We start from the raw sequence: 26317 nt of genomic DNA, 5'->3' as shown, positions 1-26317 counted from the left end.
CTAAAGATGACTTTAAATGCTTTCTTTGTTTATGAGTAAAGTCAGGTTTTGCTCGACTTGTATCTTGCTGAGTGAGAGTAAAAAGTGTTGCAAAATAATGACATGCTGCTTAATATATTTCTAGCTCTTAATTTCCCTAAATATTTTTGTTCGATTGTGGGTATTTTTTGTTTCTCTTTTTATTATTTTTCTGGTGAAACTGACGTATGAAATTTTATTTTTTAAAACCTCAAATCCATTAGGAAGCAAATACCTGGGGCCATAAAGTCCTGACATTGGAGACAGGATGAAAACATCTTGAAGTGCAGAGCTGTCCATTTTTGAGGATATGCCCATTGTACTTGTTGGTGTTGTAGAGCTGCTTGTTGGACTGGTTGGAATTACAGGCTGTAAAAACAAAAGAAAGCATACAAAGAATAAATTAATGTTTTCTGTGCTACAAGTAACGGCAAAGTTAACGTACATAACTTTAGGAATCTTGACCTCTATTTTTTGGCTCAGTCCTCTTTTTGAATTACTGAGTTTCTTTCAAAAAAATGTCTAATGAAACAGTTTTACCAAAGAGTTCAAGTCTTGTTATGAAAGAAACTGATAAAAGACCAGTGAAATTAATTTAAAAGCCATCTCATGGGAAAAATCTGAGACTCGGAAACAAAATATGATTTTTAACCAATGCAGAAAATCAATTATAAGGGAAGGAAGGACATACACTATTAAATGCCGTTAATACAAGAATTAATTACAGAATTCTAGAATACTTGCACTGAATGAAGTTATTCATAACCAGAATTCTGTTTTCAGTAGAAGATTTATTGTTAACAAGAACAGAATGCCTGGATGTTTTAAGAAAACAGAATTCATAGTAATCTATTGTTTCTTGTTTTTTTTACTGAATCCATGATTGCATCACGGTGATACAAATATATGTTCTTTGGTGACTAGCAATAAAACAGAATTAACCCAAGCAATAAATGTGAGTATCATAAATATTAAAAGCATTAATACAGTCCAGGGGCCTCTGGGGATTTCTGCCCTTTAAAAACAATTTAAATTAACTTAAAGACAATCTTTTTTTTTTTACCCAAATGCCATGGGGAAGCTCAAATCAATGGCTGTAAGGACTACAACCAAATATTCCGTGCATGATACAAAAATATATATACAAACAATATTTTCAACTAACGTGTAGGCTGTGTTTATATTCAAGAAATACATAATATTTTGGTTTAGTATCATTGTTCAGTTATTTTTATATGACATGTTCCCATTCAAATATGAAATTGTGCTTAAATAGATACAAAAAACTTTATAGAGGTGGAAGGAAAACACAGTGACTTAAAAATTGGATTAAAGCTATGACGACGAATTATAGCCTATTTCTAATTACAAGGCTTTCTATTTTCTGGAGATAAGCATCGAAATTATTTCCATGTGATTCAAAGAGTAAAAGCGGTCCTAAATACTAAAAGAGGATGTTTTTTCATGAGAATGTCATTCTGCACAGGGGTCCAAAGTATACTACTCTTCTGTACCCACTGTTAAGCCTTTTGTCCTCTGATCAAATGGTTTCGGTTTCTTTCGTATTAGCAACATAAGTAGACAAGAAGTGACTGCCAAGGACAAGAATAACTCACCGCTTACTTTCTCACATCTTTGGAAATTAGGACCTACCACCATGTACACAGTATCAACCACTACCTTTAGAATACTACCATTATTTCTGAAGTTTTGGGGTGGCAGTATTAGGAAAGAGACTAAATTTAAGGTGTTCTAGTAACCCTCCAACTTACCTGCACTGGATACAGTTGCTCACAGGTCAAGACATAAATTATCACTATCACAGAAAGACAAGCAGAAACTCCATTTCACAGTCAGAGAAGAAATTACCCAGATCAAGTCTCTTGTGAATAATTTCTTTTCAATGGCTGTACATTCAGCAGTCGTCAAGGTTACAGATTAGTCAATGAAGTTGACAATAGAAAAAAGGGCAAGGAGAGATAACATGACTGTTCAATTTGCTTCCAAAGAGGGTGATAGCCTTGCTATTCCTGATAGATTTTAGAGAATATAACCTTGTAGCAATGCAATCTTTTTTCCTTCAATTTAATTAAATTCTTGTCCTACTCATCCCAGAAAGGAAAACTTTCCTTTTCGCTCTTCTTTAACTTTTTGTTTATTTTTACATTCTGAATATTATCTGTTTCCCCTTGTTTTGACTAGAAAATAAGAAAAAAAATCCCCTAATTCTTCCCTTATCGAGCTTGTTTTCTAAAACACTAACGAATTGCAGTGTGCTCTGCCTTTTCTCCAACTGATTAGACCAGGTATAGTCGGTATATGCTAGGTGTACTCAGTTCCCAGCTGAGATTGCACTAATACTGAATAAAACACAATCATTACTTAATTTATCTTGTGTTTTATACTCCTATTTATGTGTCTCAGTCAGGTATTTGAGTTCCTTCCACCAACACGTTCAGCTTTTTGTTTACTGTAACTCCCATATTATTTGGGGTTATAGCAACGTTATTCAACTGCTACATTCTTTTAAACTTAACTCGATTATTCAAAGTAAGTCTCACTTGCCCCTCTTTCATTTCATTGCACTACTTGAGCTTTTTTCCCTAGTTCTCTAGACTATCTTGAATTACCAGCCAAGAATCCATCGTCTTTGCACGCCCGTCTGCTTTAGCACTGTATGCAAATTCAGTAAGCATGTCCCTCGGGTTGTCAGGAACAAACCCACACATATCAGCTATGTGTTGAACTCCAAATGATACGTCCTTTGGTCGATCCTGAACCAACCACAGCTAGTTGTTAGGCAAGGTTATCTAGTAATTTCCTACTCATTCAATCTCAGTTTCACTCAATTTTAATTCTTTATGCTATACTTACGAGAATGCCATAAGAATGGGTATCAATATCAGAGGAAGATATACAGCTTCCCTCCTATCTACCAGGAAAAAAAATCCCAAGGAATACTGTATTTGTTTATAGAGAGACTTCTGAAAAGTGACACTTTACATATCCACTGTATGTTATTGAAAGTTTTTTAATGAGAATAGCTAATTACCAGTAAAATGATTAAACAATGCTGAAATACTAGAATAAAAAAATGAAAGAGAAATGGCAAGTTCAACACTCAGAAATAAACAAATGTTTGCCAAACAGAAAAATTCAAGCTGTTTCAAAAACGCATCCATTTCAGAAACACATTGCTGTGGCTCCGAGTGTGTTTTGCAAATACAGAGGATAGTTAGATTTTGTATCTATTTAAAATGAGCTGTTGCAAATGACAAATGTATGACGTGAGGGCATCCTGCAAAACCCAGCGGGCCAAGATGCAGGAAGCCTGTAAAGCCTGGTGGCAGAGCAACAAAAGGCTTGGACAGAGAGTTCCTTTACCTTTTGAGGGAGAATTAAGACTAAAGGTGAGGTACTGAGTCTCTGCTTTCTCCCCTGAGACTCTAGAGAGTCTGAAAAATGCCGAAGTCAAACAAAGGCGAGGACATTCTGCCGCCAAGAACTGGGAGAGGGAAGTGAGATCACTGCTTTCCAGCAGCATCAAGCTGTTATGTCAGCTGTCCAGGAAACACAAGCTTTAATATCATAGTGAAATTTAATCATGCTAGTTCCAAGTAATTAATGACAATAATAAATAACACTAGACCCAGGTGAGAACTGTAGGAAACAGGCAAAACAAAAAAATACATACTGAGATGTATCCAGGTCCTCGTACTTGAGCTCGCCCCTGCGACATGAAGACTAAAGAACTAGAGATGCTAAAGAAGACCTCAAGTCAATTTTCCACATCTTGTTACAAAATCTACTGTCAAGAAGTAACAATAGCGATGCTCTGTTTATTTTACAAAGTAATATATGTTTTTATTTAAATTCCTCACTGCACTATTCTCCGACATAGAACAAACATATCGTAGGGAGGATGATACCTAAGCACCCTCTGATCCCCAGGGGCTCCTGCATTCTGGGTGATCAGGAGAGGACACATCACAAAAACAGAAACTGTTGATAATTCCACAGAAACACCTTGGTGCATTTTCACTTATCTGGCTACTATGGCAAAGGTTGGCACATTTTGTGGAAAATAATCATGCTGGGTATACGGTTCATATTGTTTTTACACCAATAAAACTTCCAGAACTAGTACTGCTTGTGAATTAGGATTCTTTTATGTACTTATATAAACAGAGGATCTCTACCAAAGCTCTGTTCCAATTGCAATTCCATTTTGCTCTCCCTGGAGTCTTTATCTGAGGTGCACAAGCAGGTACACAATCATCTTGCTAGAGTGAAGGAATCTATTCCTGTGCCCTTGTGAAAGAAAAATGTGAAGAGTTCCAAATCTCTCTGGGGTGTCCGGATGCCCCTATTCTCTCGCCCAGAGGCAGTCACACAGAAAGGAAAGAAGGCACTAACCCAAGTGTCAGCGTTCCTGACCTGCAAGGACTACACAGACTCCTTAAACAATGCAGCTTTGTAGGATCTAGGCACTTTGGGCAATGAAGGATTCGGGAAGGGCTAGGCAGAAAGGAAATTTGCCTGGAATTTTGCCTGGTTTGCTTTGTTTTGTCAAATTAAGTTATTCAGAAGCACACTCATATAACATGACTTAAAAAAAACCACCCTGTGAAGCTTCCACATTATGAAAGTGCATAAACTTATTACAGCATTAAAGATAAACATAGATAGTTGCTAACTCACTCAAAACCTTTTCCTTTAACAATGACATTGTGAGTTCAGTTGCTACTACATACGTTGATGTTGTAGGAAGAACCAGCTGAGATGTTCACAATTGACTTTTTTTGTTCCAACAGGTTTTCAACAAATAAGTGTGCAGAAAATATCAGAGGTTCTATTAGCATTGCTACCAAAAGTCAGACTTGGTAAGAGATGTGGAACACAAGCAGGCTTTTCCTGAAATTTAAAAGGTCTGCCACACTTGATTACAAACAAGTAGTTTTGACAGACTGTGAAATAATGGGAACAGAGAGGCAATGTTGCCTCTGCCAGTCAAAGCAAGCTACTGAACCTTAGGCTGCCTCCGTCTTCAGTATCACTATTTGTAAATGTTCTCTCCTATAAATTCCTGTGGCTCCAAACTTCACAAAGAATTAAAGGCACATACAGTATCGCCACACAAACTTAAAGCAGCACCCTATTTCAAATGAATCTGGGACTCTTTAGAGGCTCCAGTTCCTTCACTGAAGGGAAAAAAAGTCTAGTGGTTTCTCTCAAATGAAGGATTTACCATGACAGCCTTCTTACCTGAAGTGCAAGAGGCTTCCACCTCACGTTCTTCAGAAGGGCAGGAGCAGAAACCAGGGTGTTCTGAGGACGTTTTTTCAAGGTTAATATCACTCCATTTGGGTCTTCCCGCAATGCATTTACTAAGTTCTTTAACTGCCAGCCAACCTAAGGAAAAAATCCGTAATTGAATTTTGAAAGCTTTCCATTTAACTTTAAATGTGAAGGAAGTCTTCTATTAACAGGAAAGGTCTGTCCCAGCCCACTCTTTGCAAACACAAGCAGTTTTCATAAACTGTTTGATTACTGCCATCGGACTGAAACGCTGCTGAAGATGGGGTTCTTTTAGCTGTGATTCTCAACAGAATAAGGCATAAGTGAAGACCATCTCCCTTTTAATAATTTGTGAGATCACTGTCCATTTTAAATCAAATTATGAGGACTAGAAGTCGCGAAACCATTTCAGCCCGGATCCTTAGCTGAAATATTCACTGCTGAGGAAGCAGACCGACTGTGCTACAGCAAAGTATGAAACACACATGTAACAGCTTTGAGATCCTTACTGAAGATAAATGATCATTTGCCTGCCTTATCCAGCCCTTGGACATCGCCAGGTAATTCAAGTTACTATAATTTGCAAACATAGCCATTAAAAAAAAAAAGAACCTAGCTAGTACTTTTATATGTGCCGTTCACAACAAGCTACTTACAGAGATTTCTTAATCTTCCTGACTATTTAAATAAGAATTTATCATTAACTATTTATACATGAAACCAGTTTTTATGGGAATTTTTGATAAAATGAATGTTTATGCTGCCCCGTTATCCTGAATGGTTGAAGAGGTTTTAAAACCTAATGATAATATAAATGACTGTATATAAAGCTGTTGATGATAAAAGTGGTTTCTTACACATTTAAGTGCTGCTGAAATTCTATCCATATTTCCACAGGCACACGAGAAAAAAAAAACAAAACAAGAGAAGGGTATCAAAACAGTCAGATAAATAATATCAGAACTGAAAGTGTAATTCATAAAAATTGACATTTTTCTAAACCTAAACCAATCTTTCTCCAAGTGACATCACTGAAATCAGTGTAATTGCACCGGTTTAAATGAGCAATAAATTTGGCTCCATTCAGCAGTCCTTTTGCAGAGTAAAGCAGAGCCTCGGCTCCTCACACCTCACCTTAGCCCTGGGTCCCGAGGGCTAAAGCGCTGCCGCTGTTTAGTCTCACCTTGGTGGTTTCAGGAAGTTCACTGAGGGCCTGGCTGAAGCAACTCAAATCGTGAGAACCTGCCTGCCTCGCCGGGGATCGCGGGAGAGAGCCACCGCTTGCAAGTGACAGGCTTCTCAGGACATTCAGCTCTGGGAAACAGCGAGGCGTGCGGGAATATTATAGGGAGGACTTTGGAGGATTTCCCTAGCCTTCCCTATTTGCATCTTCTCCTTTCCACACATGGTTTCTAGATGTGTCACTCAAGGGAAACGGATGGGTGCAGGACAGACTTCTCATTGCCCTTTAAATACTGCATTATTTTTAAAACATTGCTTAAGTGAGTCAGGTTTTAATTTCAACACAGATGGTTACTTTCTACCCACGGTTCTGCTAAACAAAGCAGTCTGGATCCAAACCTGCACAGGGTATCTTTCCAAAATCCATTTTATTTCACAGAAAAGATGAGCCCCCCCCTGCACCTCTACCTGGTTTAGACTTCCCTGTATTTTCTATTCCAAACCTGGTGGATTACAGAATCACCAGGTTGGAAAGGACCCATTGGATCATCGAGTCCAACTATTCCTAACACTCCCTAAACCATGTCCCTCAGCACCTCATCCACCCGTTCCTTAAACACCTCCAGGGAAGGCGACTCCACCCCCTCCCTGGGCAGCTGTTCCAGTGCCGATGAATCTTACTGTGAAGAATTTTTTTCTGATATCCAACCTGACCCTCCCCTGGTGCAGCTTGAGGCCATTCCCCCTTGTCCTGTCCCCTGTCACTTGGGAGAAGAGCCCAGCTCCCTCCTCTCTACAACCTCCTTTCAGGCAGTTGTAGAGAGTAATAAGGTCTCCCCTCAGCCTCCTCTTCTCCAGGCTAAACAACCCCAGCTCTCTCAGCCGCTCCTCGTCAGACTTGTGATTTTTACTGGAGTAATAAACGACCGCAGTAAAGATCTGCCATAATTGTTGCAGCTACCACAAGTCTTAAGCCCTGGTGTCGAGAAGATCGGTGCTCAGCAGGAATTCGAATGTTGAATTCGTACAGCGGTTCTCCAGACACAACCTCACTGAGGCCAAATTGCAGCACCTTAGAGTGGACGCTTGGGAATGGAAAGCTTAAGGAATACAAGAGCAATGTCTGTCCAAGTCTAACATGCATTAAGTGCCAATAGATGTGCTGTGCTCTTTGACTATGTTTAACCTATCAGAGTTCCTTCCAACCAAAATTTGCATTCCCACTGCTATTGAAAAAGAGGGCGGAAAAAGAGAAAGGTTCCGAAAAAAAGAGAAAGATATTATATCAGGTATAGTTTATGATTACTTCCTCATAGAGGATGACAACGTCGGATTACACGTGAAGGTGGAAGGAAAATAATAAAGGCAACTTTGAAGAGATCTCAATTAAAATCGTCTCCTGAGGGCTGAGGAGAAGCTGTAAGGTTCCAGCCTGTCCCCACAGCGGGACAAAGCCAGGATCCCAAGCGTGAACGTTGGGCTTGGGAAGAGCTGCAATACGTGTCAGAATTCCAAAAAGGATTTCAATAGCTTTTTAAAGTTCTAGTCTATTTTTAATTTTGCTGTTCTGTTGAAAACTTTCTAAAAATGCACTGGCCACAGGAAACCAGAAAATGGTAGGAATTATAAACAGGCCAGAGCCAAGCAAATGCAAATACGTCAGCTTGCATTCCGTAGGAGTTCTTCCAGTTTGTGTTTTGTTTATAAAGTGACAGAGGCTTTATATATAATTTTTTTTATTCAATTATACAATTAAAAATGAACTATTTTTGATTTTTATAGACTTATGCAATTTTCAGAATGCTGAAACGTTTAGAGTTTCATCAGCACCTTTTAGAAAAGAATGATAAATAATTAAGTTAATGATAAATTATTCCAATGAGAGCCCTAATGACAAAACCATTAAATACCAAGATCTATTAGAGAACGGTCTGCAGTCATTACTACTAGGCTGTGATAAAATGCTCTTAGGAATATGGGCATGTTATTATAAATTGTATTGCTAAAAATATCTCCGAAAAAATAGAAGTCATTACAGTGGATTAAAAATCTTCGTTGAAAACCAGTCCTTGAGACAGATTTTGACATTTATTCCTAAAGAACCAGTCTTTAATAGCAATTACTAGCTTCTAGCTATGGTGATATGCATTCAGCAAAAGAGTATTTTGCTCTGTTAAGATTTTTAGCATATACATTTGGTTAATCAGATTCTGCAATATGGGTTAAGATATTTCACTCTGTAATGAAAGTTAACATTGAAATTAGACTAAAGAAGGAAAACCAGACTACCGTGATACCTTTCTTTTAATTTCCTGAATAAATGAAATCTGGAATTAGGATTCCCATTACATTCAGATCAACAAATTCAGAAGGACATTATTATGTCCTCTTTGCACAGCACAGCAAAGGTCTAGTAATGATGCACTGTCCTCTACTAAACATATTCACATATTGAAATACAGTGCACTATTTTCTATCTGTTTATAATCTGGGCCTAAAAAACCCAGAATGTGGAAGCTCGCTTGCTGTTGTCTTATTTCACGTCTCAAAGCACAAGCGAAATGCATTCAGATGCCAGCAACGAGAATTGCTGCCACACCGATACACACGGTCTGTAAAAATATTACAGACACAGAAACTTTAACACTTGCTGGCTTAAAATGATTGACTTAATCTCAGCCAAAAAAATTGCATTTATTATAGATGCTAAATATGGAAGAAACTTAGAAGACTGCAAAACAAACACACGCACAATGGTAAGAAGCAGGAAGAAGTTTAAGATTTGGTGGTTATACTTCAGACTGTTCTAATCAAGAATATTCATTGATTTGTACATCCTCACTTAGAAAGAAGGGCTCCAGGGAAAAAAAATGGGTACTACTCTCTACGTTAAAGGAATTTATAGTTTTCTCACAGGAAGCGCAAGCCAGATAATTAGTAGAAACTGCAAAACATAGCAACTTTAAAAATAATATTTGCAAAAATAGTAATGCCTACACTACTAAATTTCTTTATCAGAAATAAAATGATTTAAATAGTCAGTAATTTTGCATATCTAAACATGATAATTTTGTAGCTGGGACTGCATAACTAATACATTCAGAAAAACATAACTCATTTTCATTAACCTACACTCAATCAGTTTGTTTTCTAGTTCTCCAATATCTTCTTTAGAGTCTCCCTATATTAACTTTGTTCCTTCTTATTTAGAAGATCTGGATTTGTACGAATGGGATTCAGAAGGCGTGCTGCCAGCAAAAGGGACTCCAGCACTTTTGTAAACCCAAACTCTGCTCGTGGAGGACAAGCACCTTTTCTCCTGTTTTAGAATAAAGGCTGCTTGGCCAATGATGACTCACTGATGATATGTTTGAAAACAAACTAAGACACATTTTTTAATGTAACAGACACACACACAGACAAGACTGAAAAAACCCACAAATCAGTGCCTTTCTGGATGACTGCACAGGCATTAAGTGCACAATATATTTGTCTATAGAAAGGAATTGGAAAAACAGCTGGGCTGCAGGACGTTATGGTGCTCATCAGAGAACTGCGGTTCCTCAGTCCCTTCTCTGCCTTCTCAAACCCTACTGACCTGTCGGTACCAAAGTGTTCTAAGAAATATAAATATGCAGAGTGCGCCTCTCAGAGGAAAGAGAGGTTACACCTTCATCTGTCTGCAAGACTTGTGCGTGTGCCACTCATTGTGTCATACGCCAGCTTTAATCCTACCCAGCACAGAGAAAGCCAACGCACTAACGAAACAGGACGTTAAGAACTACCTTGTTAAGTACTCGTTCTGGAAATCAATTGTATGGAACTGTATTTTCTAAATATTTAGGGCATATCCTATTGCAGACCACCTGATAACAAGTAATTCTGTATTGACTGCAGTAACCCTTACATGAACCAGGACAGATGTTTCCCCTCAAGGCTCTTCAAATGCATAAGCAAAGCCATCTGGATGCTTATTTGAACCTCAAGAGTACGACCTCTCCTCATATGTGCATTGGGAAAAAAAGAAAAAAAAAAGCCTTGTGTAAATGCAACTCTTTTTTAAGGAAATAGACTATCATCCTTTCATAATTTAAGCCTATAATTCACTTTGCCTCATTAGGGAATTAATCAAGGCAGTTTGATTAACATGGAAATCAGAAATTATTATTAGAGAAAAATTTGCCAGAAGATCATAAGACTTTCTGTCAGTGAATGGGAAGCTCATCATTAACACCTGTAGCTCATTCACTTTTCTTATTAATATCCTGTTACCATCCATAACTGATGATGTAAAAACAAATGTTCTCCCATTATCTTACACAGTTATTTTCATTAAGTAAGTGAGAAATACAGCAAGTTTTCAAGAAGGTGCAAGATCTGCTACTGGAAGACATTCCTCACTAAGCCATTTTGAAAGGCAGAATCCTGAGAACAAGTAACATCTGGCGATTTGTTTGGAAATAGAATGATATCTTCTGGGAGAAGTTGTTGTAATTCTCATGACATCTCCCCTTCAGTTTTGCCTTTCCTTTTCCTTCTTGCATTTCACAACACGCTGCACTGAAACACAGATGGTGTGACCGCGTTTACAGATTTACCACCGTCTAAAACGAGCTCTGTAAGAGATCTCAAATTTACAATTCAACAAACATATCCAGGATATTAATTCAATAAATATCTTCGCACCAATAAATTAGTGCTGAAATTACTTCTTTGTAGCAGGGCCCTTGGTATATTTAATTTAAGTATGTAATTTGACAATGAACAGTATGAAAAGGTATTAGGCTGCCGATCGTGTATTTACATAGCACCCATCGTTCCGAAGAATAACCTTATCAAGTATGAAAATGCAGCTACATTAGTTTAAACTCACAGCCATTTAGAGATAACATAACGAACACCTTACACAACAAAGCGAAGGTGGTAGGACTGCAAAGCCCTTCCAGGCGACCACATCCGTTTGTTTCCTTTTCTCCACAGCTGCAGGCAACTGTCACATAACCATTTTCATCAGCTCTTCAACCACCATTCTGGGCAGACCTTTTTCCAATTCTAGTGCAGATTCACTTACAGATCTTTGTGTAGATGTTTGCTCTTGCACAACATCGTTTTTACCTTAAAGAATTATTTCTCTTTCTATTCTTTATAGCCTCTGTCTGTTAATAAAAAGGAATCCTGTCTCATACCGAGCTGGCTGGGTTAACAAAATTGAAATAATCTAAATAAAGTCTCTCCATATGAGATAGATGATACATTTTCTTTTTTCGCCATTTCATTTTTTTTTAACGTGCGTATGTAACTTCATGCCTTTGCTGGCTGTAAATGGCCTGAACATCACACAGCATTTCAGACAAGATACTACCAATGTCAAGACAATGGCATTAAAACTCCATTTCTCCTAGAAACAAGTTTCTGATTAATTCCAAGTTCATCTTTGCCATTTTCAGTCACATCACCTCTGTGGTTCTCAGTTGATTTGGGATTAATTACTACATTCTGACTTTTGGAGTCTTTCCAGTTGCTCCTGAGTAACATTTAGCTTTCAACAGGAATTACTGAAAGCATTACTATTGCTCTCTGTCCTGTTAAATGACCTTCAGGTTTCAGTTTTCTGAAATGCCAGTTTTTCCTAGTTTATCAAACACTTTGCTATACAGAATTAGTTAAAATATTTTACAGATTATCAGGCAGTGAGGTCAGTACTTGTTGGGATTTGCAATTTTCTGTTGTCTGAAAAATTATCAAAGAGAGAAGATTAATACAATCTACTTTTAATGATTTTATGCTACATTTCAAATTTTGCATAGTATCGTCTACCAAGTTTTGCCCTTTCTTATATTTCCGCTGCATAAAATGCTGTCCTAAAGCGGTCAACTCATTAAAAATCCTTGCTTAGAGGTTGTAATTGAAAGTTTCAATCTCTTCAGTTAACCGAAATGTAGATGATTTGGCATCAAATTATCCAATTTTGCTTCCATCCTGAATATATATATATATATACCTATGTATTTAGTATAACTGTTTTTCTTGTCATCATTCAATACTGTCTTTGCTATAGAAGATCACAAGAAACGAGCGTTTCTTGGCTAGTGACTATCTTAGCTTTAATTTTACCCTATTTTCACCACGTGACAGTTCCAACTCCGACTAAAGAATAAAGCAACTTAAAAAAAAGGTAATAAGAAATTTCATATTTCAACTGAAATCTAAGGTGTAATTATTAATTTTGCAAACAAGTAATTGTACAATGCCATATTCAGCAGTTTGGTGTAATTTTATAATAGAAGTAATAAAAAGTTACAAGGTCCTGGCAGAAACAGTGTCTGTTGTTACTGCAGGGAAAAATAAAGAGAGAGTGCGGCTGTGATGTAGAACACGTTAACTTATTTTTTTTAAAGTTTCTTATACTGTTTTATTAAAGTCTAATAAGCAAGAAGGATAAGCAGAAAAGCAAATAAGGAAATTGGATAATGATTAAATTATCTTAACAGCTAGTGGTGAATCGCCTGATTTAATTAATTTCTTGCCTAAAGTACTATTATTTTTTCTTTGATCTTTGATTGTATTACAGAGTGTTCCTTAGTTAGACCAGATTTTACATAGTGAGTCTTTTATTCCAAACTCTTCCAATTGTTACAATCTATAATTTGTAACCTGCTTTCCTTTGATACTTTATGAACTCTATTTTTTTTCTGAACACTCAACTGCATCGGAAAGTTATTTGAAAAGTAACGTAAAACAAGCAGGTTTTTTTGTTATGATTTTCAATATATTCATTAATATAACTGGTTTCAGGGGAAAAAAGTATGAATGTAGCTACCTCATAGCTATCTGATATTTCTTACTTAATACTGATAATACTTTCTGTAAAATGAGTATATTAATTTTAGGAAATAAGAATAATTTTGAAATAATACAGGCAAAATATTCTAGCCACGTCGATCCCAAAATGCTTAACTTCACACATCCAGCAAATTCAATGGGACTGGCACTGTCAGCATACTCAATCCTCTGCCAGAGCTCTACAGCCCCGGAGAAGTGCCTGCAGGATTAGAGATGCCGGAATCTGTGCTGACTCCCCTCAAACGCAGGGCCAGTGCAGCTAGTTCCTAGTCTACATCATCATAAACCTGTTTTAGAGCTTACTACTCTCTCAGTTTCAAAAGAGATAATGATTCTTCTCTTAAAATTGGCTTCCTAATGGAAAGAGTCAAACTTAAATTGAAATTACAGGTTTTGTTTTTAAAGGAAAATAAAACAAATAGAAGTGTCCTCTTAGTTTCAGTTTTGCCTATGCATGAATGCAAAACGAACACAAGCTTTTAAAACGGGTAACTAACTAGTTGGGAATGGCTACATTAACATAGCCTCAGTTCTACTCCCTTAGCACAGGAGTCATGCCCCTCGCCAGGAATGAATGAATGCTTTCACTGTAACTCAGTGTTAAATATGCGAAGTACTACAGTTGGGAATTTAAAGAGGTTGTTGAAGAGGCTCATGTATTAGGATGACAAACTGGAAGTGCTCAAATTATCTAGGTTACCAAAAAAAGTGAAGAGGTAATTTGATTGCATCCTGAAAATACTTAGAGGAGAAACTGCTCTCCAATCTAATAGATAAAAATATATCAAGATCAAAGGACTGGAAGCTTGTGCCAGACAAATGTAAACTACAAATAAAATGACACTTTTCCCCACTACCAATGAGAATAATTAACTATGGGAACAATTTATTACAGGTTATGGGAACATCAATGAAAGTTTTAAAACGCAAATGATCTTATGAAAAGAGTGAATATGAATTTATCTGGAAAATAAATTGTCTTAGTTCAGTCAGATTAAATGATGCCAGCAGTCAGTTACAGGATTGGAGTCTTATTAAGAGAGATCCACACTTTCTCTAATCAGAAAAGTATTTTCACTTGTGGCCATGTTATCTAATTATCTGCAGAAGAGGTTCTTCCAAAATGCATTGTGTTGAACTGGATTTGTATCTCATTGAATCCCAAGATGCTTCATTCTTAAGAAAATGTCTTTGTTAGGACAAAAAGGACAAAACCTGTGGGATGCAGAAACTCTGAAGCAGACAAATATCTGAAGAAAGTGTATTTCTGCATCTCTACATTGTGAATACATCTTATGGAATCATGGATGCTCCCTTAACGAGGAACAAGTAAAAAGCTGGAATGAGAAATAACAATAAGACCTACATTTTTATCACCCAGGCTTTAAATGGTTTACATAGAGTCTCTATGGAAAAATAACATGAAACTGGAGACCATGTTTTCCACTGGATAATATATTGTATATTTTAACTACCTTGAAAATCTTGTAGCAACCCAGGAAGTATTTAGGATACTAAATACAATTTGCTTCTTCACGGGGCAATGCTAAACACTTCATGCGAAATAGATTGAACAAAATGATGCATTAGAGAAATAAAGAAATGCTCCACTTTTATCAGCTCCAGAACAAGGTAAAGGGAAAATGCAAGTCATCATAACTGGTTATAAATTGTTGTAAACCTCTTCTGCAATTTTATTTTTGAGGAAAAGAAATACAGGGAAAAGAAAAAGGAATGCAGGGAGAAGGATGTATTTAATCTCCAGTCCAGAAACAAAATTGATGGTGGGAATGGCCCCACCAACTTCCAAGCAAGTAAAACAGCTGAAGAACATTGTGAGAGAAATGAGAAGTACAACACAGCTGAACAGGCACACCTTGGCAAGGCATAATTTCACACGGCTCTGTATTTTTCTCTTTTACAATTTCACTTCTACTAACGCTTGGTTTTGCTAAGCCATGGAGCAAAAGGCTCCTATGATGAAGTATTGAGTTCCAGAGAGGACTCTCCACAGACACAAATCTGGGCTCCTTTACTTAGGGAGCAAAAAGGTTTACAGCTCTGGAAAACCTGTAGGACCACCGCAGACCTGCCAGCCTTTCTTGTGTGAGGTTACTCTACTGTACACCCTCCCCCACACACCCCTCCACCCTATAGTCATTAATTTCAAATGGGTTACACCTTGTTTTGTGAGGTGCCTTTGCCAGCATTAGGTTATTGATTACATGCAAATTTAATGAGCTGTTGCCTTTGAATTATTCTAGTCCACTAATGAAATAATGATAATTATAAGCCCGATATTGATCATCACAACCTGTGATAACTTGGGTGAAGAAGGAACATAGCTAAGTGTAGTTTGCAGCAAGATGTACCAGAAGTAACATAAAGGGCACACTTGAAGATCAAAGGGGTATTTAAAACATTAAAGCTTCCAATGCATGAGGGGGAGAGGGTTGGACACACACCTCTGAAACATGCAAAAGAAAAACAACCAACTTTCCCAGTCATTTCAAAGGAAGAATGAATATCTGACAGAAACAGCTTGACATTTATCTCTTCTCCTAGCTTGTCATAAACTTCAGTGGGGCTTTTTAGAAAAAGTATTTTTTGCCACTTGGCTCAGCTGTTGGTCCTGTGCCATTAGCTGGAAAGGGATTACAAGTATCGAACGCTTTGGGTCTGTTGTTGATAACACACGTGGAAAGAATCACTCTCCAGAAAGCCAATTCTTGAGTAGTGGCATGAGGGGATTTCACCTATGGGAGCAAAGACTAAATCAGATCTGTCAATTGAAGAGCGTGTTTGATGGAAGAAGCCGGTCTAATGCATATTTCAACTATGATAACTCAAAGAACCTCTCGAAGACAGATAAGAACTGCATGCTGCATTAACATTTGAAGTGCAAATGAATAAGTTATACTTCTTTTCAAGAGAAAATATTTGCTCTCTAATCATAAGATTTTAATAGTCAGATGTTCGTATTTCCACCTCACACAAAGGACAGGCAGAAAAAGAGATTTCTTAATTTTGCTGCTTTTGTGTTTGGAGATGGGATTCAGCAAGACAGAGTTAAATGGCTAAATTATAAGCACTTTAGGAAGTTATTATCACAATGCTACTCATGCATAATAAGTAATAAATACAAGTCTTCCTTTCACCTGTCGTTCCAGCAACACTGCTTCCATTTCTTCTGCAACACACAATTTAATTTTTTTTTAAAGGGACAGTGCCTATGACTTACATAGTACTGGGACTGCATTTTTTTCAGTAATTATCAACATTGGAACTCACAAAATAGGTAAAAAAATATAAACAACCAACCCTGCACGAGGCTCTGATAGGCTTTTAGAGCTCAATTACAAATAATTTAGTCCTAAAAATAAACTATTAATTCTCCAGTGAAGTCATGTGTGTGAAGACAGGGTACAGTTCTGTGAATGCTGCAGAAACTCATTATTCCTGCATTTCTACATAAAACGAAGTATGTTTTTTACACATAGGGCACACAAAAGAGCATGCAGCTATGAAAGAAATGCAACAGTAGGCACGCTGAAATGCACACAAATCATGTAATGCGATACCTTCAGCTCAGCACACACTTTTGCACACACGATTCTGTGATTTTAAACAGGTTAATAGATTCACTAATTTTATAAAACTGCTCATCTACTTAAATCTGCATGAAAGAACGTACAAAAGGAAAACCTGACAGATTTCTATGAACAGTTTAATCATCTTTGCATTATTTCCTCCAAGAGATTCTGCATTTTGAATCTGAATCCTGTAATGCAAATGAATGCAGATTTCTATTTAAGAGGAAAAGTTAAACTAGCTGGCACATCCATGACAAGAAGTCTAAGAACTTCAACAAAATAGTCTGGTATCTCCTTATAGAAAGGGTTTGAGGTTGAAGAGCAGCTGTGCAGACTGTAAATTTGGCTTAATCCTTCTGGGCTGGTTACTGACTCAACTCATGCCTTTTCTCATTAAGCACAAGCAGTGGTTATGATATTTTAAAAGCATCTAGTTTAACAAAGTTACCTTCTAAGAAATAGTATCTTTTCAGCAATGAGAAAAGGCAAAGCCTGTGTAGCAGAGTTTCCCAAATACTCACCACAGTTTGATGGTTGACCTGGATCACTTCATCACCAGCGTGGATTTTCTTACACTGGTCAGCAGGAGACTAAGGACAAGAAATAATAATTAACTTTACATGGAGGGTGAGGAGAGGGAGAGAACAGGAATTAAAACAATGAATACTGAAGGAAGCGGGAAAGCTGTGCCCAAAGAAGTGCTATTGTTAGCAAGTAAAAATAATTGGTCATATTTATAAAAACAGTATTTATAAAGAACCATATTGTTTCTGGTTTCAGATGGTAATTCGATGAAGTAATCTAGAATCCCATTTCCATTGGTGATGGACAGCCTTTTTGACTGGTGGAACTAGCTTCTTCACCTCTCTGTGGGGAGTGTAAGCAGTCAGTCTTCCTGAGAACACACTGAGTGAATTTACTTGACGTAGAAGCAAATCTCTTAAGTCAACACACACTGAGCTTACTGCGTGGTCAGGGCCGGACCAGCCATGCGTGTAACAGAAAAGCAAGTCCCCGAGTGCTTTATGTAGCAGTTTTACTGCTGAAGTACACTGAAAATACTCCGCAAATACAATACAACACCAGCACTTCCAAGACAGTACTAAGTTAACCATCTGAACACAGAAAATGGTAATTTACAGACAGATAATGTCAGAGACAGACTAGATCTTTGGGGGACTATTATTTTTATATATATATATTTTTTTTTATATATATATAAATTTATGTATATATATATATTTTTATATATATACACATACACACACATACACTAGTCCACACATACCGTTCACATAATTTTAGGGTCACTGAGCTGAAACCCTGCCTTATCCTAAATAAAGCTGCCTCTGATCACATTGGATTAAATCCATTGAAAAGCCACTTTGCTATTTAGCAAACCAATTTTAAATGCTTCAATGCAACCAGATCCTAATCCTAAATCTGTAAGACAAATCTGTAAGGCCTGCAGGAGATTAACACTCATACTGGTGAGAATAGAGGAGAATTCATGGCAACTTGCATTGTGCACTAGTTTACAAGAGCGTTCTGCTGACATGGAGTACACCAACATGAAACTCAAGAGAAAATAACCAGAAAAGGATTAGAGAGCTAAGATATCATCTTGAGAAATAACCCACAGTGGAAGTTAACTATTAAAAGAGTAGACCAGCCAGGAGACTTGAACAGGTTTGAGAGTTTACTCTGTTTGTTAGATACAGAGACAGAGAGAGGGGTGGACAGATTGTCCCGTTTCAAACATCACAGAAACATTGAAAGCAAAATACTCTTTGAGTTAACAGTTCAAGTTCCCTGACCAAGCAAGCAGACTGCTAAGAAAGGCAGAAAAAGAGCCACTTGCAGCTACAAAGAATGGTCTGGCTTCAATTCTGTTGAAGAAGCTCCCACAGAATAAAAGTTATGTTACCAAAAATTAATTCAGTACCTGGGTGTCTTTTGGTGCCAGCCTAGAACATAAATTGACTACGGCAAAACAACCAGGTACAAATGCAAAGGAAGAAAAGATTTATCTGAGCCAAAGGTGACTCGTAGAATTCATGACCTCGCTGCACGCCAATCAAATTTTCCAGGAAAGAGCCAAGAGCTCTTCAGCTGTACAATGTTTACCAACCACAAATCCCACCCATCATTTTCACCCCTTTTGGGGGTGGAGATTAAAAACATACGACAGACAAAAGGAAGAAGGACAAGGGGATACAACAAAACTCCAAATCACTACTGGGAAGAAAATTACTGCAATTACTTCTGACTCAAACACCAAAGAGTCTCATCTACGAGGAGGCAGAACCTGCTGACCAATCGACACGGCCTGCGTTCTGCCCGGCGACACATCATTAATTATTCAGTCAGTAAGAAAAAACAAGCCAATAGGGCAAATAGCCATTATTTGACACGGTAATTGCAAACACGTTATAGGTGCTCTTCCAAGCATAGCTTTTACGTTCAGCCTCCCGCTTGCTTATCGTTCTAACCCTGATCTGCTCAACCGCCCCTCTCCGCAATCCACATTCCAACTCATCCCCTGCTTGATCTCTGCTTGTTCTTTCACAAGGGCTTCTGTGTCTGCTGTGGTGGGGAGTCCAGCCCTTGAGCTAAACTACCTGGTCATCACAGCCAGAACTCCGCTCCTGCCACCCGAGTCCTTCTGCCCTAAAACACACAGGATTTGATCTACATACTTTATAGGACGGTGTGAAGAACTCCCTGACTCCAGTGTTGCTTTCTCCGTCTAGTGGGAACTTGCAGAAGTTTGGCAGACTGCTCTTTTGCACAGGACTAAACGTGTAGCAGAACGATCTCTCTAGAATTTAACGTGTACACAAACTTGATTGCTTTAAACATTGAATGAAAAGTAACAAGTAAATACCATTCATAATGTTTAACTTTGGTTGATGTTAGCTGGAAAAGCAAAGCTCTGGCTCTTTCTCTTTTTAGCTTCTTTCCTGACTTTGAGACTGAGCTCTCTATTATCTCTTAAAATTAAACGCTGGCTCTGAGGTCAATTATCCCTTCAAAAGGAATGAAAAATCAATTTGCTGAAATGTCAGAAATTAAAGGTCTTTGAAGCTGGTATATCTGCACGTGTGATTACATTTTCAGCAAAAACAAAAAAGCAGCTTCTTGTGGTGGCGTCTCACCAAAAAGTTTTGACAGCTAAAGTTCAGTCAAAATAAAAATACAGAACTCCTGTGAATATCAATTACAGATATGCAAATATTTTCCCCACAGACTGTATTGTATTTCTAAAATGAATTAGAATTACAGTAAAGAAAAGTAGATTAATTATAGCATGAGTAATTCAATCTATGAACAAAATCTGTTGCCACATAATCAAGATGGATCATTCATAAGTTTCAGGACCCAAGATACACACATAGTTATTTTAAGACTTCTAAATGCTGCCAATGGCGTTAATAGAAACAAGCAAGCAAATTTTAAAGTTTACTTTGCATTAGACTCATCTTCATAAATGGTGACACAAATCATCAGGATTTCCGTGTGTTTGCACTGCTTCAAAACTGAGTGACAAAACCTGCATGATGTAATACTACTCAGCACATATAAATCAAGTCGAACAAAATATCCCATATGGAGCTCACCCATATGGGCCAGCATCGCACTGATGTCTGCCAGCAAGTATTTACATCTTTGGCTGGCTGCACGCTGCTAATTTTATGTTCCTTGGGTGTCAGCATTACATAATTTCAATATTAGTTTTATAAAATCTAAACTTGTAATTTATCCGGCTATACGCCGTTAGACAGAGCCAAGACTGAATGCAAACAGACTAAAACACTATAAGGAAACCAGAAAGGATGGGTCCTACTATAAAGTCCGTTGCAGTAAATTTGGGTGGGTTTTTTTGCAAATTTGTAATTATGAATTGCAAGGTAAGTAACAAGAAGGATATTTAGAAGCTACTTTGTCATTATTGTCACACTATTTGGTTTTTCTATGATCAGTCATAGTGATTTATGTGCTGTGGCACATCGCTGTGCTTTCGGTTCAGATTGCCCTAACACTTGTGCAACTACAATTAAAATGATAATTAATACATTTTTCTTAGTCTCTGCTGTATTTTCATTGCAGATGATGGAAAATATGGAAATACAATAGCGCTTAACTCATGCCAATGCAATTCTTTCAGGAATAATTATTTTCATTAAAGAACTTTTTGAACATCCTCACGCAACGGTCATTTGGATTGTTAATGAGCTTTTTTTTAGTTATTAGTCACTTCATCATGGGTATTATTCTATGTCTGTTTTCAAGGGCTCCAATTTTTTTGCAAAGGTGATAAATGTATAGAAAATATAAAGAAAAAATATTAATAAAAAGTGGCTTGATTTAAAGCAAATTTTTGTATTCCAAAATGCAGTGCAAATATACAGAAAATAATTGTACGCATGATAAAAGTCTTCTAGAATAAAGAACCTTACATTTTCTGTTGTTCCTGTGATTACATGTAGTCCATCATATGTTGATTTGATATACATTCCCTGGAAGAAAAAGCAAGAAAGACCAATAATATTTGTAGGAAATGAACAAATAGTGTTTGGATGATAATTAAAATACCATGTTTTTTCCATTTTAAGGACCATAACATTTGAACAGGCTGGAAGGAACCATGGTCAATTAACATTTGCAAATCTACGTTAAACAAATCTGTACTAAGACCCATTCTAAACAGCAGTTTTCTCACTTAATGCTTTTTTTTATTATTATTTCAAATAAAGCTTTTGGACAGAATTCAACACGGAGTAACAGCATAAAGCCTCGTACCTATTCAGTATTTGAAATATTTAAATTAATGTCTTTTCATGACTAATGACATAAAAGAAGTGTGAAAACAAAGCACAAACAGGAATCATCTTTGAAACTAAGTACCCCGTCTTCACCGAGCTACTGATTCAATAAAAATGAAACCATAGCCTAACCCAGAAAAGACATGGGTCAGTGTTCATATTGCCAATTTGTGGAGAAAAATGAGATTGATGAACTAACAGGAGCTTTGTAATTAGTGCAGCAAGGATTTTGCTTCAAGGAGAGAACTGACAAGATACAGAGAGACAAGCTAAGTAGGTGTCTCTCTGGCTGCACACACACAGAGCCCTAAACGTCTGTGAGACTCAGTAACTTGTATTCTTGCCTCTCAGGAGCAAGGGCATAGCTTGACAGCTCTCCGTATAATACGGTTATCCATCAAATTCTGAAATCTAATTAATCTAATTGGTACATTGTAGTGCTGATTCATTATTCTTTCAATAATTCTGCATCATCTTGTGCTGTCAGAAATGGAAGTTGAGGGACCCCAGCAACAGGAGAGAACAGTGTTCACAGAAGGCAATTTCAAGATTCATAAAAACTACTGAAGATCTTCACCACGACCATCACTCCCAAGAAAGCGGTAAAACTACTACAAAGGTAAGATCAAACTGCTCACTACAACTAACTAGATTGGAACGGCGTAGAGAAGATGGAGCCAAGCTGTTCTTGAAAGTGCACAGTAGGAGGATGAGGTGCAAGACGCAACTCAATTAAAAACAGACTATTCCCCATCCCCAATTTTACCATGAGGATGATAAAACACTGGAACAGATTAGCAAAGCTGTGGAATCTTTGACTTGGAGGTGATCAAAACTTGACAGTCGAAGGCCCTGAGTAACCTGCTCTAGATGGATCTGCTGTGATTTTTCATCATGAGAAAAAGTGGCTTCTACCCTAATGTAAACTAATTCCATTTCAGCAAGTTTTAACTTTAAGTCTTTAAAGACTGGCTAAAACTGATCAGGTTGCTGAACTCTGCTGCACAGGAAACTCAAATTCAGATTTTACTCTCTCTGACTACACGTTCTCTTAAATGAAGTTGCTTTATAAAGCATTTCATTTGTAAATAACAAAGATATCCAAATTAATTCCTGAATCTCGAAATCACTTTCAAAACATGCGATTAGTTGGAAGAAAGAAGTTTCTGCAGAGTCTTTCTCTACAGTCGGTTTAATTTTCAGTGTTTTCTTTCCCGTACTACCTTCAACTGTTACTGACAAACATCTCATTCTCTTTCTCTTTTCCAACTGAAAGTCATAAACAAGGGCACTGGATCATGAAAACCCCTTAAGATTCTCATTGGAAGTGGGATGTTTCCATTAAAAGTCTTAAATAGATGTTTAAATCCCTCTAGTTTGTGTTATGCTGGATCTCCACAGTGAACTTTTAGCCAGAATGTTACACAATCTTGCTGCATCCATCACAGAAGTCTGTTATTTTAACACATAGTAGACTCCAGTAACACATTTCCAGCCACACTTTTAATATCAAATTTAATATCACAGTTCTAACACCCTACTTGTTTTGACAAGATTCATTCCCCACTTAACAAACCAACAGACTAAGATTTTTTAAGGCCAAAAGAGAACATAATGCTGAATTTTTCACTAGATTTCGTCACATGTTTCTTCATAAAGTTCCCAGCATCTTGTTAAGCTATATGCGTTTTTGGAAAAAAAAAAATCCAATTACAATTCTATCTTGTAACATTTGCCATCTGCGAGACATAAAGACTGACTGATCGCTGAGCATTACCCTACATTCTGCTACTTGCTCTTTCATCTCAGCTATTAAACTTTAAGAGTGAAATAAATAAAAATAAAGAATTTTAGTGAATGACTCATAGCCTTCAATTTATCCTGGATGGAGCTTTCAATGCGGTTTTACCAAAACAAAAACAACAAAGAACTTGTTTCTGTTGACCATTACGGTAGCACCATATCTCTGACCCATCTGTCTCCTGGAAACCTCGAAAGATTACATTTGGTCTAAAAAACTATAACAAAATGTATTAATATCTTATTTTACACAGTTCAAACTGCAAGTACTTTATTTAATATATACATAACACATTTTTTTACATATCTAACATATATAAAATATATAAAATATTAGCTCCAAAAATATTTTTCCACTTGGGGGAAAGGTTTGAGTATAACATTCAAAACATAATTGAAAGTATTCTGTAAAAGAACTCCCCGAAGAACCTACACCAACCCTGAAAGCAGCTTTATTTAGTCTATGTCATCTGTTCTAGAGGCCAGATACGTTCCCTGCTTGCAGTACAGGGCTTCGAATTGCTCTTTCCAACCCTGCACACGTTTCTCCCTGGAACGCCCCCACCCCTGCCATGCGGACTGTCAGCTCTTGCCTTTCCTTTTCCAATAGCGCGCACAGTTCCTTCCAGCTCTCAGTTGCTTTCTGTGGTAGGAATGTTGTATAGAACAATTTAAACTTCAATATGAAAAGATACGGAGAAATATTTTGTTTCTAAAGGACAATCTGTGTCAACCCTGCTTTAGTTACTGGTGTGCTTCACCCTCACCCTCATTTTCCTTTTAAATTCAGCATTTATAAAGCGAAAGGATAGACCCTCCCGGCATAGATTAACCAGCACTGGCAGGGTTTAGCACAACCCCCCAAAAGTTTAAATTGCTGAAATATATACGTACATACACACACACACAGAGTAGTTAATTGATAAGACGAAACAAGAATGTTTTGTGAGTGGGTTTCACAGACAAAAAGCACATAAATAAGGGAACTTCCAAATCCTGGAATCCATCTTAAGCCCTGGATGGGAAACTCAGTGGGAAGCAGCTTTTTTTCCTGCTGTCTCCCATCTCCGTCTGTCTCCGGTCCCTTCCTCTTCAACACAAATGGTTATCCCTCTTAAACAAGTCCTCTTGCCTATCCAGTTTCTACAGCAGAAGCGTCCTCCCTCCTCAGCCATCGTCTCTTATCTCTCCTGCGTTCAGTGCCCGACACCCATCTTCCCCACAAGCTTTTTCCTCCCCACATCCCATCCCAGAATCAGTATCCAGGCAGAAGGGATGGAACTTATCTGCTTAACAGTGACATCCAGAGAGCATTTAGTCACTTCAAAGTAACCAAGAAATATGCACAGGTTTGGTGGATAGGAGTTTCGGACAGAGAGAGAACAACAAAGAAAGTGAAGGCAAAAGGAATAAAAGTGATGCTGCATTCCAGAAGCAAAACATTCCTCAGCTATCAGAAGATACAAACCCAAACAATAAAACCCCACCAGCCTGCCTGTTTAGAATCTCCTGCTTAAAAGTAATCATTAATCTCATCAAAGAAGATTAAAGCCGCGTGTTACACAGAAGCATCTTTAAATACATGTACAGCACATCAAGTGCAAAAGATAAAAAATAAATACATCTGAAGTAATAGTGGTTCTAATAATAATATGAAAATGTTCCAGTACTGACAATCCCTCATCATTCAGGGGGAGGAAAAAGAACCCCAAACTTCAAACCGCCCCCCCACCCGCCACGTTCTCCTCTCATGGACGGTCTCTGTATCAATCATCTCACTTGAAATGCGGGTTCCCTTCGCCTGCTTTTGTTTAGCTGACAGCAAAGCCGGCTCTGGACTTAAGCTGAGCTCATTAATAGTAAGGTTTGCAGAGCCTTTCACCCCGCCTCACCCGCAAGGATTCAGCCGCAAGCTCAGGAGCTGTACCTCTTCCCTGCAAACAGTAACACCAACTCGTCTCGAGGGTTGACGGATGGTTCCAGGTCGGGAAGTTTAAAGCGGGTGCTGGTGCATCGGCTTTCTCCGATTGCTAAACAGAGCTTTTGAGAATTCAAAACTCAGAACTTGGCCTATGAACTTTTGAAACTTACTAAATTCCAGGGAAATAGATTTTTCAAATACAAAACCGCAGAGAAAAATCCAGCCTGCTACTGAGCAGCTACACGAGGGTCAAAAAGGTAAAATAATGCCATAGTTTCATTGACTACAAGTTTCAGTTACTCCAAAATGAAGTTTACCATGCAGTGCAATGGAACGGAAACGTTTTTGTCTAAGCAGAAAGTTAATTACTAAAAAGCATTTGTAAGTATGAAAATGACCCAATTTCCTTTGTCAAGCTACAGTTGACAATATGAATAACTCAAAGAACTGAAAACCTAAAAGTCAAGGAAGGGAATTCTTTAAATCATATTATTTATGAATCATAAATAATAATCAATTACTTTATTCTATTCTGTTTCATGAAAACTTAGGTACATATGTTCTCTTTCTGTCAGAGCTCACTATAGTTCTCACAGTCTGATACATTTTAAGTACGGGATTTTACTTCAAGTTTGTCACATTGGTAGTTTCAATAAAATTTTTGCCTTCCAGATGTAAATGTACACTTCAGATGTAAATGGTATCACCATACCCAATACAAACACCCAGTTAGTATTGTAAAACAATCTTTAAAGTTACTTTAAACCAAAATGGAAATAGAGGGTGTTTTATTATTTGCCGAGGAAAATTCCGTGGCTGAACAGGGAAAAGGAGGG

The 26317-nt window shown here is 37.5% G+C and overlaps 1 protein-coding gene across 1 annotated transcript in view; it reads right to left on the bottom strand.

Moving 5' to 3' along the window:
• LOC104054314 (connector enhancer of kinase suppressor of ras 2) overlaps positions 1–26317 on the bottom strand; it is a 183636-nt gene that overhangs the window by 57091 nt on the left and 100228 nt on the right. The window contains exons 7-10 of the mRNA XM_054075876.1: positions 21395–21454; positions 17456–17524; positions 5284–5430; positions 254–387 (exon numbers count right to left, since the gene is read on the bottom strand). Coding sequence (XP_053931851.1) covers positions 254–387; positions 5284–5430; positions 17456–17524; positions 21395–21454 — 410 coding nt within the window. The remainder of the gene's footprint in view (positions 1–253; positions 388–5283; positions 5431–17455; positions 17525–21394; positions 21455–26317) is intronic.

Source organism: Cuculus canorus, chromosome 10, assembly GCF_017976375.1.
Source record: "Cuculus canorus isolate bCucCan1 chromosome 10, bCucCan1.pri, whole genome shotgun sequence".
Taxonomy (NCBI): Eukaryota; Metazoa; Chordata; class Aves; order Cuculiformes; family Cuculidae; genus Cuculus; species Cuculus canorus.
Note: the sequence above shows the minus strand (reverse complement) of the source record. Positions and strands in the feature narration are given on the sequence as shown.